General features: G+C 39.0%; 1 protein-coding gene across 1 annotated transcript in view; it reads right to left on the bottom strand.

Moving 5' to 3' along the window:
- Nucleotides 1-18,616, bottom strand: part of lrmda (leucine rich melanocyte differentiation associated) — a 287,131-nt gene that overhangs the window by 37,136 nt on the left and 231,379 nt on the right. The window contains exon 6 of the mRNA XM_086093298.1: nucleotides 3,707-3,791. Within this exon, the coding sequence (XP_085949424.1) occupies nucleotides 3,707-3,791 (85 nt within the window). The remainder of the gene's footprint in view (nucleotides 1-3,706; nucleotides 3,792-18,616) is intronic.

Below are 18,616 nucleotides of genomic sequence, written 5' to 3'. Positions count from 1 at the left end.
AAAGCTTTGAAGGCTGCTTTCCTCCTGGGATTTTAATAACAGTTGTGCACCATTTAAGATACATCCATACAAAGTAGCTGGAAGCTGGCCCAGAACAACAAGATTAAAGGGGCCCAGGGCTCATACTGTAAGGCACATTTGAGGCATTCTTCCTTGTCTGTTTACTCGACTTGTACAAAGATATCCCTTTCATTTACTGTTGTCACCGTTGAGGAATGGCCTACTCAAATTTAATCTGATACCTGTATGAAAGCAGCTAGTGCCACTGCCAGCCACATTTATTTACATATACAGAGGAAATGAAAGGCATTTTATTAAAATATCCTTGGCGCACATGGATATATCAATCAAGTCTGAAAGGTCTGTTTCACTTGTTCGGCTATAATTAGATCAGTGAAATAAACTTGTGAGTCATCCATATAAGGTGACAGTCTGACTAACAATAAGAGAGCAGCAATATTGTTTGGCATGGAACATATGGAAAGGTTGAATTTACACTATAGGGTTTAAAATTTTCTGTGTTGCTCCAATGGGGTCCCAAGATCGGATTTCTGGCAGATGATCGGGCAAAAACGAATGCAATCAGATATACTCAAATGGTAATCAAATGTGGATTAAAAATCTGATATTAATCGGATGAAGTGACTGCAGTTATACGTCTGTACATGCCAGTAGCTCTTAACACACAAAGCTAAACTTTGGCTACCCTGGTGAAGCTGGATCACCATGTACTTAATCTCCCAGCCGACTGTGTGTGTGTTCTTACACGGATGCAATTTGACACTCCCGTTGACACACCTTCATTCATATTAGAAGCCAGCCCATAGACACAGCTCATTTGTGTTGTTAGCCAGTTAGCGGCAAGTTGCAGCTAAATGTTAGCCGCCTACCTGCGCTACTGTGGGAATCACATTGATGCACTGTAATTGTTGTTGCTGATCCAATTGTCTCTTCGGAGTGAAGACATTCAATCCCAGGAATTTATTCATATAGTTAATAAATAAATAAATACATAAATAAATAGTTAGGGCAAAAGGAGGGTCTGAAAATGGCTAGTTCGCGAAAACTAACAATAACTAAAACTAAAATTTAAATGTTTTTGTGAAATTACAATTGAAGCATTTTTGTTAACTAAATAAAAAACAAACATGATTTTAAAAAGAACAAAACTAAAAGTACATCTTACGTTTACAAAAACTAACTAACTAAACTATAATTATGGAGAAAATGTCCTTAATTTTCGTCTTTTACTGGTAATATCATACATGAAGTTTCAGGATTTATTTAAGTGTATTTATTTTAGTATTGTAGTGTCCATACAGAAGAAGGAAGATCAAACAGTTGTTTGAGAATTGCAGTTCACTTTTTTACACAATACGTATTGTTTTTAACCTGGTACTCAACAAACACTGCATGTATAAAAAAAAAAAAAAAAACTAAAACTAAATCTAATCAAAACAAAACTAAAACAAAACATAAAAAAACGAATACAAACTTGTAAACTTGCTCTAAAAATTAAAACTAACTGAATAAAAAAAAAGTCTAAACAAAATAAAAACTAACTAGTGATGAATCCAATGAAATATCTAAAACTATTATAACCTTTGTGATAATCCATTTATTGTGGCTCTTCACAATGGGGAGGGCTGCCCCCTGCCCCCCCTTTTTTTTTCCACCTTAATGCTCATCAGGTTGGCCTGATGTCAGTAAAATACACAACAGACGTACACCTAACAAAAAAAAAAAAGGAAATTGTGCAGCACAAATCCAAGCAGACGACACGTAGCATCAGGCGAACCCGTTTATATATGGAGACACGCAGGCTGGGACTCACTTATGGACTGTTAGATTTAGAGCAGACTTGACAATGGGGAGCAGTCGTAGGAGTCAGAGTCAAGGTGACAGTTGTGGAGGATCCTCGGGCCCCTCTGCCAGACCACATAGTCCACTTCGCTCTGTGTCACGCCTTCAAGCAGACACTCCGGATCCCCCCACCAACCTCCTCGGCCGTCGTCTTTTGTCTACTCCCATCTGATTTTTAAGTCCTATGCCGACTGCTCCCCTCGTCTTTTCATCTCCTCTTAATCTTTTCCTCTTGTTCGATGTCAGGCTCACTCTATGAAACACTTCCATATCTTCTTTTTAATCTTGCTTTTACGTCTCCTCGCTGCCTTGTCTCCTCCAGTTTGACTCCTCAAGCCAGCAAAGACAGGAGCTTATTCTGGACTTGTGTCCTTGCTTTTTCCATCCCCTTTTGTCCCAGGGGCGGTGTCCTGCCAGTGCTGCCATCCTCTGGGAGCTACTAGCAGCTGAAATTACCTCTGGCACGTCCTGACACAGGTGACAGCATGAAAGGGTGGGGGGTGGACATAGTGGAATGCTACCACAGGAAAAGACAATACAACCTCCCTCCACATAAAAGAATGGGAAAAAAATAGGTGGATCTGCTTCTTAAGGTGTAAAACTCCCCCATATTTCAAGTTCCCAGATGGCACATCGCATTGAAAATCAACAGAATTGTCTGCATATGGTCTCATCCAAATTGTTTATATCCTAAATTGAAGCCGTGTAAACACTCACTTGTTTGGGTTTAGCATCAGATAAATGTTTATTTAAGTCAAACAAATAACTAACAAAGAATAGTAGTGGCTTGGAGGTAGCCAGGCAAAAATGACTTGGAGGGTGAAGATTGTGCTGCGTTGTAAAAAAAAAAAAAAAAAAAAAAAAAAACTGAAAAAACAAATGGAAACTGTCACCAGTGCTCAGATCTGAGATGGAATGGAAAATATTACATCCGTCAGATGTCTTCATTCTTAGCCAGGTCGGACTTGGACAAAGCACAGGACTTGTTCCGTGCCTTACGTCTGATGAGAGCTGCTATACCAGTCAGGCTCGGATGACACTGATCTGTCCTTTGCACTATAAATGGCTTGAGTGTGTGACACTGTGGTTCTTTGTGTAGGTCGCTATTGTCTAGCAGTATTGCATGACAAGTGGTTCGTATTTGCAAAAGATTTCTGTGGGTGCCTCTTCACCAGTAGAACACCAACATGTTAATTCTAGTCACTCAAAAGCTTACTTTCTTGTTTTTATCAAATATACGCCAAAATAATAAATTTTTGTTGGGACACATTTAAACATTTTTGACTGGCAAATATGTTTAAACATATTTGCAAGTTATTTGCAAGTGTGTTCGTAAATACGTTAATATTGATGTAGTCCCTATTTCATATAGTAGCTGGGGAAATTTATGCACAGGATAACAAAATAATTTAATTATCTTTTAACACAAATTGCCAGTTTATTGAAAAGTATTTCTACACAATAAGGACGGCCGACTATTCTGGGTCAATATCGAACTAATCTATGTCTTGTACCAACAGATCAAGGATCCTTGTCCGCTCCCACAAGTACACTCGGACCGGATTTAATGAGGATTAATCCGATTTATTCCCACTATCAACACATCAGGCTGATGAGATGAGATCAATAAAACTAAAGATAGAATTAGTTCATTTCACTGAAGTTCAATAGATTCCCACTGTCTGCTTTTCTTGGGGGTCACAACTTCTATTTACATAATCCACGGTTCTGGATTTTGACTGAATGCATATTTCATCCTGTTGCTATTAATTACATATCTGTGTATAAAATGAGCTGCCTTGAAAAGGTTATGCCGTCTAAAAGGTCTTTGTTTTGCTCTTACCTTTGTGGTTTCTAGCATCTCTGGATCCTCGGGGTAGAGGAGTGTAGGGCAGAGGGCGCTTCTCAAATCCGCCGTCGTTCGGCGGCTGCAGGAGAGAAGACACGCAATGGAGGATTTTAATGAAAATAGCTTGGACAGCGTTTGACATGCTGTCAAATAGTTGGGGAAGCCAGTCCTAGTACAACATCATAACAAAACTTCAAGAAGGACTTCTTCTGTTCAGATGCTAAATGTATTTTTACATCCTAATGTTGAACAGACACTAATTGTAATCATGCCTCAAAAATATGCCACAAAAGTCAAACAAAACGTGGAGTTAAAGCCGTCATGCATGCCGGAGTTCATGTGAGACGACAGCAAATCTCATGAGACCAGCTCAGAGAGCAACAAAAGCAGGGATGGGCAACTTCGATGCTGGAGAGCGCCACAATTTTTCCATCAGTGCTACTTGGAGGCCACATGGAACATAAGAAATATGCGATCTTAATATATTTGATTTTTCAATGTACTGTATGTCTAAAAGACCCATGATCGGAACCCAACAACAAAAGGTAAATAACCACAAACTATTTTTCCCCAGTGCAAAAGGCTCTCTTGCATAAAAATTCCTATTCAAGGACGACACAAACCTGCTCAACATCAAACCAACATTAAGGGCAAGAACTCATTTTGTACTTTTTTTCCCACAAAAATCAACTTACTTAAAAAATTTAATATTATTGAGGTGCCATGTTCGTCCTGCATACTGCATCATTACAAATCTGTAAAAAAAGAAAAGAAAAGAAAAAAGGCCTGCCATCTAGTGGTGAAAGCTGACATTACAACTCAAAACCAGTGTTTCATGGAAAACTAATTGAATAAATCTTCTCAATGAAAGCATCACCAACTCTTCAGTTGATGAATGTATTTTTACACACCAGTGTTAAATAATAAGTTGAAATATCTTAACACACACAAATTATACTAACAGACGGATTGGATTCCTCACTATACAAGCTGCTTGACACTTGGCAAAGTCAGGAAAGTGAGGCAAATGCTACTTTTGAGGAAAAAGAACATACAAACAGAATCCTGAATCTATTGAGTATGTAATGTCCCCAAAGCAGGTCAAGAGTTTGTTGTGTTTTTGTTCTTTGGTGCACTTTCAAGGTCCAAAACATCCTCCTTCCTTCCCTCAGCCTTTTAACTAGCGGAGGAGGTACTTCATCATGTCACGGCCATATCTGATGCCTTTGCAGAAATAGTTTCCTTTCCTGCAAAAATGAATCCACCGGGCCTTTAATCATAGCAAGAGACACAACTGACAAATACATATTAGCAATGGTTTTGGCGGTGCATTATTATTATTATTTTTTTATTGTTGTTCCTCTACATGGCCATGCATAACCTTGAGAAATGCAGCGGCCTGCTCTGTTAAATGGAACCATATTTATCACGGGCAAGAAGAGCACATTGAATTGAAACAGATCGCATAATGTGCTTTCAGATAGCATCACTGAAAGGCATTAAGGTCGGACCAGCGTGTGTCTCATATTACATCAACGTGGAGAAAAAGTGACTTTGCTTCCATGCTGGTGGACTGTGATTTGGAAAGAAACCGCCTGGAAATGGAAGCTCTGTTTTGACAGCGAACCTGCAGCTCGCCGCCTACACAGTGGCTCCAAATCTGTTAAGAAGCATCACTGCTGAACTGGAATGTCTAATGATAAAATAAAAAAAGGCAAAATAAGAACATACTGTACACAGTGAGAACTAAAACGACAGCGATCTTTGGACAGAAAGTACAGTGGCACATTCAAAGTTGAATATAGTTTGGTATGTGTTGTTGGTTGCCGTTAAAGTTATTCTAATTTCAAAACCGCGGGAAATTCAATTTGTTCTGAACTCGGTAATGTATTGTTTGCTAGTAATGATCTGTGATCATTTTCATGAACCATTACTGTACAGTTTGACTTTTGCTTCATGCTAGCAACATGTTAGCATCTGTGTTGTAGTAGAAAACAATTTTTGTCTGCATCTCATTCATGGTACTAACATGTTAACATTCTAATGAGAAGCCAGCCTCTCCTATATGTTGCAAAGCTCCATTTCCTGTTAATTTTTATTATCCCAAAGGTCCTTTGATATCACCTTATATGGTGGTATCTCACACATCCTTTAGATTGGGGTCACCAACCTTTTTGTTTGAAAATGAGAGCTACTTAATTAATGTGAAGGGCTACCTTTTTGATACACACTTCTTAAATAACCAATTTGCTCAAAATACCCTTAATAATGTATGATGACTTCAACAAGATTCCTAGAAAATCACAATGTCCCATCACTGACCGGTGAGCTATATTTAAAACAAAGTAGTACTTATGTGGTCCTGCAAACATTTTGTTTCATTTTGAAGCCTATTTTTGAACTAACTTCCAAATTGTCCCACTTTGTGGTTTCCACTGTTATGCACCACATGCCCCTCAGAGGCATCATGATTATATTTGCGTCCCTTCTTTGTCTCATTTCCTGTCCCGTTTGAAAGTCCCTCTGCCTTTAATTCAGCTGCTTGCTTACAATTCATCTTCCTCGCCGCCACATTATTAGCAGTACCACACAACAACAAACTGCTGCAGTAGGAAGCTACGGAGTGAATTGAGCCCCCACCCCGTTACACTCCCCTATTATGCTCCAGAGGGACTCAAGTCACCTTGCTTTCAGGATGGCCACACCTCACACGACACCGCCCGCTCAACTCACACCCGCTGATCAAACGAGGCAACCCCATTCAACAGCTTTGCTCGTCACATCCCATCCTATCCGGCGCGATGATTCCACCCCACCCACAGAGAACATCAATCAGAACCCCCCCCCCCCCCCCATTCTGCCTTGTACTGCTCCTCCCCTCTCTGCTGGTTGCCTGCACTTAATATACTTCAGTCAATAACCCAGGACTGCTTGGTGATGAGGAGGATTTGCTTTCAAGTTTTTCGAGTGAACCAACTCAGAGACAATAAATTCAATAAAAAATATATATATATATATACATATATATATATATATATATATTTGTTAAACGTAATTTTCTTCTCTGGTCGTACCTACACTGAACAGAGGGAGGTGCTGCTGTGTTGTGTATTTACTACACTCCTTCACTCCCTCACCCTCACCCTCTCTCTCTTTCCCTCACTCGCTCTGCTGTCCAGATTAGTCTGCTCATCAAGCTGAGCATTGTTTTAATTTGCCAGGCCTGGGGCATATGCTGAGTGGTCGCGTCATTATTGTCTACACGCGGTGTGAGTTATCACCACAGCACATGACAATGCGCCGCAAATTTACAGGCGAGGAGGACCGTGTGTGTTAATGAAAGGCTGGACAGAGAGGAGGAGGAGAGGAGGAAGAAGAAAGTGAGTGGCGGTGGAGAAAAGGAAGCTCTGTTAGATGTCACCATGAAGGATGACGGCCCGCGCTGGATAATACATCATCGCATCAGGGCTTGTCTTGTCTGCGCCTTTTCTGTGTTGTGATGGGAATAAATGCTGATAAAGCCAGAGGCAATAGTGATTATTACTTCCAGTGTGTCACCATGAGGCAAGGCAGGGTTGGGATGGCAGGCAAAGCAGATACATGGAAAACACACAAACACCTCAGCTGTGGGCTTCTTAACTCTTTGACTGCCAGACGTTTGCAGAAAAGGGATGCTGTCAGTGCCAGCCGATTTAAGCATTTTGACTGATATTTCAAGGTCCACAGAAAATGTTCTGTTTGGACTATGGAAACACACATACTACCAAATGAAAGATTGAACTTTCATCTTTCATTAGAAAAAAAAAGTTTGTTTCTACCTTATTCCGTTCTTTAGTAATCAACAATAGAAAATGGTTAGTTTCGCCCAAATGCGCTTGTTTTGGACCAAAATACGGAGAAATCAAGCTTTTAGTGAAACGATATTATTTCATGCACTCTAGTGAATTTTACACTTCTTTTTGTTCATGAATGATGCCACAAACACCTAAATAGTGCTTTACTTCTATAAAACACTACCACCAAGAATGAAAAAGTGTTTTTTGATAGCAAAATACGTTTATTTACATTCAACAGTGTAACAATTTGACAACAATTTGGCAAGCTATTTACAAATGTGTGCAACTGTGGTACTATTTACAATTATGTGGATGTTTCAACGACAGTTTTTCTTTTTGTGAAACACTCCCCTGCGTGCAAGGAGACGCAACATGATTTGCACAACAGATTAGTTTCACTGCGATTGCCTCTTCGCGTGCAGAAGCTACACTTTCTTGCAGGCCGTTTTTTTCCGGGGAATAGCAAGTATATACTGCAGTGTGTGTTGCCATAAAGTCTAATATCAGGATCATGCTACGGTTACGTTACGGTGGTGTTACGTCTGGCTTCCTCGTGTCCTTCGGTTCCTATACCGGGTGGTAAGAGATGTTCTGATCCATCTTATCCACTCCATTCATGGTGGCATCGTAGTCCAGAACCAGTGTCTTCTCCGTGATCAGACTGTACCCGCTCCTCCGATGAATATGCATTGGACTCAGGGTACTCTTCATTGTCCGATCGAATGTCCGCTTGTGCAGCTCCGGCGTTAGCAGCGCTAGCCGGTGAGGCTTACTACGTGATCATAACGGTCGCGTCATGGCTTCCAACTTTGGCGTCAAGCTCGGAGTCATCATCATCATCGACATCAATGCGCCTTTTAGTATTGATCGATGCTTTCCGTCTTTGAAAAAAATGCTCAAGCGTGAGCTGCTTGCAACCGGTCGCCATTGTTGCTTCATCAGCCATTGTTGCATCATCAGCCATTGTCCCCTCAACGCTCCGCCTCACGTCTTCTACTGACGCCCACGATGGGCGGCCCACCCAATATTGTCCAAAGAGAGTCATCGCTGCCATCTAGGGGCCAAAACGAGTCATTAAACTAACTAGATCTGCTTGATACTTGATACACATCTGCCCAAAGCTTTCCTCCACCCGTTTACAAAAAAAACACAAAAAAACATAGTGAATGTCTTTTAACGTCCTCGGCGCCCCTCCGTAGGTTTTTACTAAACGTTTTATAACGTTTATGGCGGTCAAAGAGTTAAAAGGATGGCAAAGTTGGAGAGTTGGCCAGCGCGTTTTACTGGTTGGTTGGTTTGTTTTTGAAGTTGTACTTGGTTCATGATTAAAAGTCCAGGAAATGTTCTAGCATACTAACCAGAATAGCACACAGTAGAACAAAGATGTTCAATACCAATTTTTCCCCCCCAGACCGATACCAGTATGAATACTCAACTCGAGTAGACACCAATACCAAGTACCGATACCATTAGTACTTCTGACCCCCCCTCCCCCAAAAAAACAAAAAAATAATCACAATTAAGCTTAAAGAATGATATCCCAATATAATATTTTCCTTAAAATTGCATGAAGTATTGTATTCTTCAAATTTTTAGTTCCCAAAAATAAAACGGCCACCAGGGCAGCCGGTACTGGTATTGGCCATCGTCGCAAAGACCAATACCTAGAAATAAGGCATTGATACTGATACTGATACTGATACTGATACTGATACTGCTAACTTGGTATCGGTACTCGCTCGTGGTGCAATGGATCACAAAAGTCACGTTTCGGATCGTATCGTGGATTTGAGCCACGGATCGGATCGCTTTTTGGATCAGCAAAAAAACAACAACTTTATAAATAAATTATAAAAAATGCTTTGTCTTCATTTATTTTGTAAAACACTTTTTCCCATTAAATATAGATTTTTTCAAAATTTCTAATATAGCCCTTTAGGATTTAGGAACACAACTTTAAGTGCAATATGAGGCAGAAACATTCTTATTTTAGACATGGTCCATGAGTGAAATAACAAAGTATTAATGACTTAAAGTTGTGTTCCTAAAATCTAAACGGCTATGTTTGACATTTTGAGTTGAACGTAGTTTTTAAATGGGCATTAGTGTTTTATAAAATAAATGACGAAGTTCTATTTAATTATAAATATATTTTTTATAATTATGAAAATACCTCAAATTGTAATTTAAGGCACATTCTCTTCCTTTAAACAAAAACAGTGAATTACAAATTAGCCTTGCTCCAGAATATTGAAAAAATATTAAAGTAAGCCATCAGGTACCAGCTGTCAAACTCACTTACAGCTATCAGCCAGACACTCGTTGGTAATGCTAACAGTTAGCCACTTACCTTGGAGACTTCTGCCATATCATACAATTATGGCCAAATTAATTAGCGGTTTCTTAGCGTCCTAAATTAGCGATTGAGTTTGAGTTCGGGATAGCGTTGTGTTGATGTTTGTTCTCAACTACAATGTAGATTAAAACTACGTAAAGAAACGTCTAAAAAGGGAAGTCAAGCTAGCCAATCACACCACGTGGGTCAACTTCAAAGTAAAAGTGGACTAAGGCTATTTGCTTTGCCATCAATGTAATACTGTATTTGGTAGACTTTAATTTGATGTTAGCCTTAGCGTGTTACGTTGAGTATGTTTCAGCTTCCTTGACATAATTGAATGGTGTCCATTGTGAATTCGCACTGTTGTTGTTTTTTCCCCCCACCAACCAATCCGCGGATCGTGAGCAATCCGAACCGTGGGGCCTGATCCGAACCGACCACCACTAGTACTCGCCCATCCCTACAGTAGAACATGAACCTCCTCAAACGCAAAAAAATCGCAAAGTAGATTGGCAATAAATTGCATGACCTGCTTGTTAAAGCTGGATTGGTAAAATCCAAACATTATTCACTAACAAATGGAAGAAAATATTTCCAAAAGTGAAAACAGCATTCAGGTTCAATCCAAAAATGAAGTCCTCCCACTAAATTTTGTAAAATATGATAAAGTTTCACATTTTAACGTAATGAATTTCAGGTTATAAGGCGATAAATTTCCCATTCCTGTTTTAACGTGATAAATATGACATACTTTATAACAAAATAAAGTTAAGGTTTCAGCAAGATAAATGTGATGTTATGTAATACATTTCATATTTATGTGATAAATGATCAAGTTATGACATGATCCATTTTTTCTTAAATAATTTCTAGTGAAACAAAAAACTCAAAATGTGTCCACTTTATTGTTTTATGTGATGGTTGGTTGAGGTCAAGCAGCTGATCTAAATTGGAGTGCTGTACTTGACACACTGCTGAGTCAATGTATGTTGCCTAATGAAGTCAACATGATGTCAACTATGACAGGTTTGAGCTACTAATAGCGATGTCACTACTACGCCAGGAAGCATTATTGCGCTTAATACTACAGGGACATGTAAATAGGAGTTCATAACATTCAGAGAGAGGTTCTCCCTTTCCTTTAAACTTATTTGAAAGTCGAGGCAGCGGATGCGCAACCCGGCTCATCCCGACAAATCCCGCGTCAACCCGGCCTCACCTAGCCACTGAAGACAGAGCGGCCATACAATCTAATTACAGCGGCGCTACAGAGGGAGAGCGGTGTAAACAGCAGGCTGTTTTATCTCCTTATACATCTGGACAAGTAGACAAAGTGCTAAAAGGAAATAAATGTGGCCTGACAGCCACATGAAAGGGTTCAGCCAGAGGCTTACTGCTACTTGGGGCACAGGAATGTTGTTGCTAAGCATCAGCCTGCAACCTATCAGAGAGCACGGAGGGCCCTGTCCTGCCTGGCAGAGCCAAGAGAGGGGGTGGTAGGGGGGAGCGTGGAGGAGTGCAGGGGGCTGACATTGAGGGGAGGCTCGGGACTGGAGGAGATTTTTGTAGCTTAAAGCAATTGTTGCAAAAAACAAGCCTTCTGTTTTGTTTTCTCCTGACACCACTTGGGCTTTTTGTACTTGCAAAAGACATGTAGAAAAATGTCCTTTGATATGTTTTCTCTTTGGGTCTATATCAAACTACTTGTTTTGTGTCTTTTGCGTGAAACTCTTGTTTGTCGTCTCGTCTCTGTAAAGTGCTGCCGCTTTCTGATCGCGCCGTAGATCAGAGGGGACGCCACTTGTGAACTCATTGACGTCAACATTTAATGTCGCCGCTTGGCTTTGATTGTTTTTTCATCATTTAAAGTTCGAGAGAACAAAAATAATAGAACTTAAGAAAAAAAAGAAAAAACATCTAACTGTGTCGTAGCGGCAATGCAATGAATAATACAAACTGGAATATACGCTACCTGCCATTTGAGCATACAAACATGCAGTGTTTTTATATAAAAATGCAGAGTATTAATGCCAATATTACATGGTATTGCAGTTATATAATGGATGATAGATAGATGGGTAGACAGACGATAGGGTAGGTAGGTGTTAAGAGGGTTGACAGTTGGTGACACATTCAATGAGAAAAAGAGCTAGCTTGTAGTGAGAACAGTTAGCAACCGAGCCTCCGATCTAGATAGACAGAGAGACAGACAGACAAAGTATGTCTATGATAAAATGATAAAAACAAAGCCTGTGGATTGGACAGTGGATAGTCAGATTGTCAAGTAGCCAGTATTGCTTGGGTATGTGAAAACTAAAAAACTATACAACAAAATACTTGGAATTATGTAAATCATTCAAGTATATTTAAAAAAAACAAAAACATTTACAGCAGCATTAAATGCAATGCTAGATTTAGCAGGATAAAAGTCTGCTCCTGTGTGTTTAATAATGGTTAACCGTTCTACTCCAATGATGCTCCTGTGGTTAAATGTATCATGTGATCAGTGATCACAGGAGTTTTGATGTTTTCACTCGAGGCACAATCTACCGTCGGTGCTACCGAGAACACCACGCAAGTCAAAGGTTTAGTGCTGCTGGACGTTAATCATCCATGGCTGTGACTCACAGATGCTAACAAGGCACTGTTTGTTTCTTCAAAGGCAGAATTTTAAAAGTCATTCGACCTTCCTCTGTGGAGTCTTGCGGAATAAGCTCAGGTGATTTAAAGTGGAAATGTAGGGCTGCGTTACAGTTAAATAGCACAATTAGCTTGGGGCTATTTCTTGTTTTGGTCCGGTTTGACCTTTCTGTCAGTTTTGATGCTGCAGATTAAGTTAACCTTCATTCTAGATTTGTTTATCTTAAACTCAACTATAATTAAAGCACATAAAACATCAGTTTCAGGCAGCCTGCTTTTTGGTTGTGTTTTGCCTTATGATCACAATGTACAATTTTAAAAGTGTTGCTTTCCCAACTGAGTCAATAGTCTGGGCCAGATTATTTTAAACTAACAATTTTGTGCTGCTATTTAGACTGCCTCATAAAGTTGATTTCTGACGATGTTTCAGCTATTTGTGGAATCAAAATTCTTTGCTAAAAATAACACCAACAACTAATCCAAATGATTCCCTTATCATTTGTTAAAACATCATGCAGACTAACAATGACACACTTTCACAATGTGAGTTTAGCATGCTCAACAGTTATCAGGCACAGCCAGAGGGAAAGGCCCAGAGGTTGTAAAATACGACTTATTTAGATCATCGAACAACTGGACACAAGTTGTATCTCTCGTTTCTCTTGTAGACCAGTCAACGAGAATTGAGCAGACCCAAATTCAAAAGTTGTCTGACACGAAATTGGACTTCAAATGGGCTTAGGTCACACTGAAACCTCACAATAAAATGCTGTAAAACGTTTTGTACATTGTTTAGTGTTAGGTAAGTTACTAGAAGTTAGGTAAACCCATCACATATGTGTTTTAAATTGTATTTTACAGTTTATTTAGAGTATAGCACTCCAATATCAGGCCTTTTGGACCCAACTGTAAATAAAGGTCATTTACAAAATAATTTTGGTGTAACTTAACGCAGCAACTCAGACGTGTGACAGATCATGAGACTTTCTGTTCTGCTTAAGTTCTGCAGCCAACACTGGGCCTGTTTTCTGGAGTGGAGGCTGTTTAATAATTGAAGACTCCGGGAGCGAGCCTGTCACACTGGCTTGTCTCCGATGTTTCCTTTGCAATTAGAAGCCGGGAAGACATATGAAGAGGACCCAGAAAAAAAAAGTGTCTAAAAAAAAAAGTGACACGTGAACTTAAAGGATATTAGCTCTTCACACGAGTGAAACGTGAAGGTTACTTAGCAATGCTTAACTCAGACTTCGGCTGTGTGAAGTGTGTGTCTGACTCAGCCCCACCACGATAAGACGCCGATTTTCTTTACTTTGAGACGGCTTTGCCACCATGCAATCACAGACGAAATGAAAAACTAATTTTGACTCAAGACATATATATACATGAGAGGGTTTGGGAGGAAAAAAGAAGATGGGAAAAAGAAAAAACCTGAGATGTGTCAGAATGAGATCTCTTGATGTTGTGTGGCGAAGATGTGCGCCGATCGAGACAGATACACAACTCACATCTTCACTCAAGGATGCAAAAACGCACAACATTTAACCACAACTTTAAAACACACAGTTGTGCATGTGCTCAAAAATACACAGACACTTCTTTCTCACATTATCTGATTCATCAGGCAATACATGTTCATGAAGTAATTAGTACAATTGCAAATGGACACTCAGGGACACTGCATTAGGAGCTAATTTGATCTATTGCAGGAGCTGTAAGAAAAAAAAATCAAAAATAAATAAATAAAATTAATACTGTATATTATAGACCAATAAAGAACTCAAAGTAATAGTTTGAGGATATTAAAACTATATTAATTTATATATATATAACATAAATGATGTAAAGGACCCCCCTGTGCAAGAGAAACGAGTGCATGCTTGCAGCGACTCCCATTTTCCTGAATGGAATGACAGCCACAGTTGAGGCTCACTCGGTGCTCTTGGAGTAGAGTACAAATTGACAAATTCCAGCGACTTCTACCGGTCGTACTTTCAGACGAGATGGCGCGAGGCGCAACCAGCGAGAACTTAAAAGAATAAAGGGTTATTGAAGGATAAGTTTGATGATGATCATTTTATGAAATATGTGTTGTGACTAAAATCAAATAGCTAATACTAGTCAGGATAAGTGGCTCAGAAAATGGATGGATGGATAGTAAACGCTACGACAGCACTCAATATAAACGGCAACGACTCATTGAAGTTCAGCTACTGTATGTTGAGTGATATTTTTATCTTTTGTTTTTATTGCAGTCCCGAATGAGATGTCTACAAAATGGCCAGTGGTCATGAACTAAGATGTTTGGGGTCCTGTGTTTATTTGAAAATATGTGTGTGCAATGAACATTGTTGAAATGTCACTAGTGCTAGTAAATAATTGTGTGACTGATGTATTTGTTGACAAATTAATAAATACTAGCGGGAGTCGCAACAAAACGCAGGCAGCTGTATTACCGGAAATAATTACTGATAAGCATAAGAGCTTGAACACTTTGTCATCCTCCTTTTTTACATAGTTGCGAGACAGTACAAACCCCCTATGGTTTCTTTGCTGTCTTGTGGATGATACAAAGTTTGTATCACAAACTCCTATCTTGAAATATATTTCAAAATAAAAGTCCCAAATTGATTATTTGATTTTAGTCACAACACATATTTCATAAAATGAGCATCATCAAACTTATCCTTCAATAACCCTTTATTCTTTTAAGCTGCAACAACAGATATATTTGTAGTTTCCTCCCCAAAAAGTTATTGTTTATCGGTATCGGTGTGGAGGAGCAGGAAGTTATCGGTTATCATATCATATCATATCATATCATATCATATCATATCATATCATATCATATCATATCATATCATATCATATCATATCATATCATATCATATCATATCATATCATATCATATCATATCATATCATATCATATCATATCATATCATATCATGCATCACTACTTAGCAGACACCAGCAGAGGCACTGCTGATTCAATCTCAACAAGTTTGCTGTCTAAAGGAGAATAAGATGATCTCCCATATGTGGCAGATTCTGTTCAATACAAAACTGGCATGGAAACAGGACTTCAGAACATCCAGGCAGATTTTCCTTTTGCTTAAAAATGGGAGTGGGCAAAAAATACTGATACAGTAAGGTAAAAAATAACTAAATTATATATATATATATATATATATATATATATATATATATATATATATATATATATATATATATATATATATATATATATATATATCCAAGGATGATGTTGCTATCTATCTATAGCTACATGGCTTCCAATCCCTGACAACCTTTGGCGGGGAAATTTCACCCCTTTGCCGCGTCTGAGTCTCCGTGCGGCGGCGATAACGCTGTCATCTTGCACACCGATCATAAGTCACCGGCAAACGAGCACACAGATCCTCCGTGGCGAGACAGAACCCTCAGCGGGCCTGTAAGCTGTATCATTACACCATGTCATCTTTATGGCACGGAGCAAAGCCCGGCTCTCTAATTACATCCTGCCCTACTCCATTTACGCAGACAGGGAAGCGAGCAGCAGGCAAACAATGCGTTGGAAAATGGAGTGCCTCTGCCTGCTCCTCCATGCACGCCCTCCTCGCTTGCTCGTACCTCCAGACGCCACGAGAGGCGAGATAACAGAGGGCCCTCCTCGCCTCCTCGACTTCAACAAGGACTCGGCAAGGTGAGAGTCCACCCCATGGACGGAGGAGATAAACCAAGTAAAATAAAATAAAAAGAAGTAGCTGCCTTTAAACGGTAATTGCGCCCCTTTTCCCCCAAGCGTGCTCGCAGGTATATAAAGGAGATTTACAGGCAGCGTCTGTGCCACAAATCAGATGGCCCTCTGAGAAACACTCATGCTATGAAATTGTTTAATCTCATCAAGTTCTGCCTTCACTGCAGCCCATAAATCACAAAGTCTTTGTTGTCATAGAGCACCTGAGGAAAGCAATGGCTGCTCTGTATATTCAGATGTACACATCCACGACTGTGAAAGTCACCAGTAGTTTTAATGAGCTTTTTCACAGCCGTCATAAGTCAAAAGGAGGAGTAATAGACTACATTTCCAAAGTAGTCGTCTTGAGCAGAATCATTGTGCTATACAGTATGTGATGCAGTCTTTAGTTGACATCACATTTGTCTTTAGGCAGAAAACCAACTGAGACTTTAGAGTCATTAACTCCAATTTGCCTCACTTATTTCAAGACACCATTAGTCAACAATATAATCCAGTTCATATAACCAACAAGATTTTTGATGAGCAATTTATTGACAAATCAATGCTTAGGACAACCCCTATTTTAACAAATATTTATACAATACAATACAATTTTGATAGATATATAGGTATACTTGAGACGTAACGATTGTGACGGTAAAACGTAATACGTAGAGCCTTTAATATCGAGAACAGGTTGTTGGTTCACAAGGTATCCTACTGGGCATTTTCTAATTGTTTACGATATCAACTCATAGTTATTAGGATTATACAAAAAAAAAGACAACAGCGATTTGAAAGTGGTGTATTACATTACATTTTGGTGAGAATCTTAAGACACAATGGCAACAAGAGAACATTTATGCTGTTAAAGTACTACTGATTGTCACACCCAACTGAACCAGGAAATAGCTTGCATAGAACTTATACAGATCATTATATGTTTCTTTGTTTTTTTCACTTTAGTTTGTTGTACTGAGTGACATTCTTGCTACAGTCATCAAAGCACAGCTAAAACAACAGCTCTAATAATAGTGACCAAAGCCCAGTACTAGATATGTACTAGTAAACTTCAAGTTTTCGGCTTTTGTGTGTGACTTGAGGACTCAACTTCTTTTTTTTGTTGTTGCATACTTTGCAGCGAGCCGAGTGCCTATCGCCTGCTCCATCTTCCAACGAGCTGGAAAACTCGGTACTTTCAAGCCAATTCTTGTTAAATTGACATTTACCAATTTTACAGAAACACGTTGTCCAAACTCCCCATTCTGACTAACTGCATACATTTGGTGGAAACAAAAACTTGAAAGGTACGGTACGTGGTCTATATAATGTGACATTCACACCAAAAGCGTAGGGAGTGTTGCGTTACTCACTAGTGTTTTACTGCCAGAGTGGACATCGGCGCTTCCTTTGTGCACACTGGACGGGCTTGGCTTTGCTTCACTTATCGCAGCCATAACCCACTACGGCAAAACTTCTCAGAAAAATAAGTTTCGACATTGCAATCAAATGGCCGACACTGTGCTATAATGCTGTAGCTTATGGAGGGTTCTACCTTTTCTTTTCTTTCTTTTTTTTTCTTTCTTTTTCTTAGAGCTCAGTATTGTTCATTCGGTAATTTTACCGATTTGACATGTCATCATCATTGCTCTCTTTTATTAATTTTTAATTTTTTTAATTTTATTTTTTTATTTTTTATTTTGTATGTGGGTGAGTATGTGTATGTGCGTGTGTGCATGTGCGTGCATGTGTGCGTGTGTGTGAGTGTGTGTGTACGCTAAGCCTTTTCTTGTGGTGCCCCTGCCAGAACCAGCACTGGTCAATAAAAAAAAAAAAATCAAAAATCAATACTATTAAACATCCCCACATGTGTGTTTTTAAATTTTCATTTATTTATTTTACAAATGATTCACCAATCTTTATTGTTGAAAATCGCTTGCATTCTTTGATGATGCAATGTCAATGATTGAACAAACATTACATTTTTGAGGATTACGACAACACAGCACGTTATCAAAACTCGTCATTTCATCACCGCAAGCCTGACACCACTTGGCAAAAATTAAAAATTAAAAATTAAGAGATAGCTGTAATAATAAGAGAAAAAAGAATAAATAATGTCATGATTCCGAAAAAGAGATAAAATAATTCACAATTATTAAAACATAACTCTAAAACATTGTATTTTATATATTGTATTTTATATAAGTGTTGATTTCATCACATTAAATTCCAAAGGCCATTTGTATTTGTACCCGTGTCCAGACACCCTGTACAATACAAAACTAAATACATAAATAACATAAAATAAAAATATCTAGTGACCATAAAAGTTACATTCAAAATATGTGG

Source organism: Leptonotus elevatus, chromosome 13, assembly GCF_054856555.1.
Source record: "Leptonotus elevatus isolate MCC_2025b chromosome 13, RoL_Lele_1.0, whole genome shotgun sequence".
NCBI classification, from domain to species: Eukaryota; Metazoa; Chordata; class Actinopteri; order Syngnathiformes; family Syngnathidae; genus Leptonotus; species Leptonotus elevatus.
Note: the sequence above shows the minus strand (reverse complement) of the source record. Positions and strands in the feature narration are given on the sequence as shown.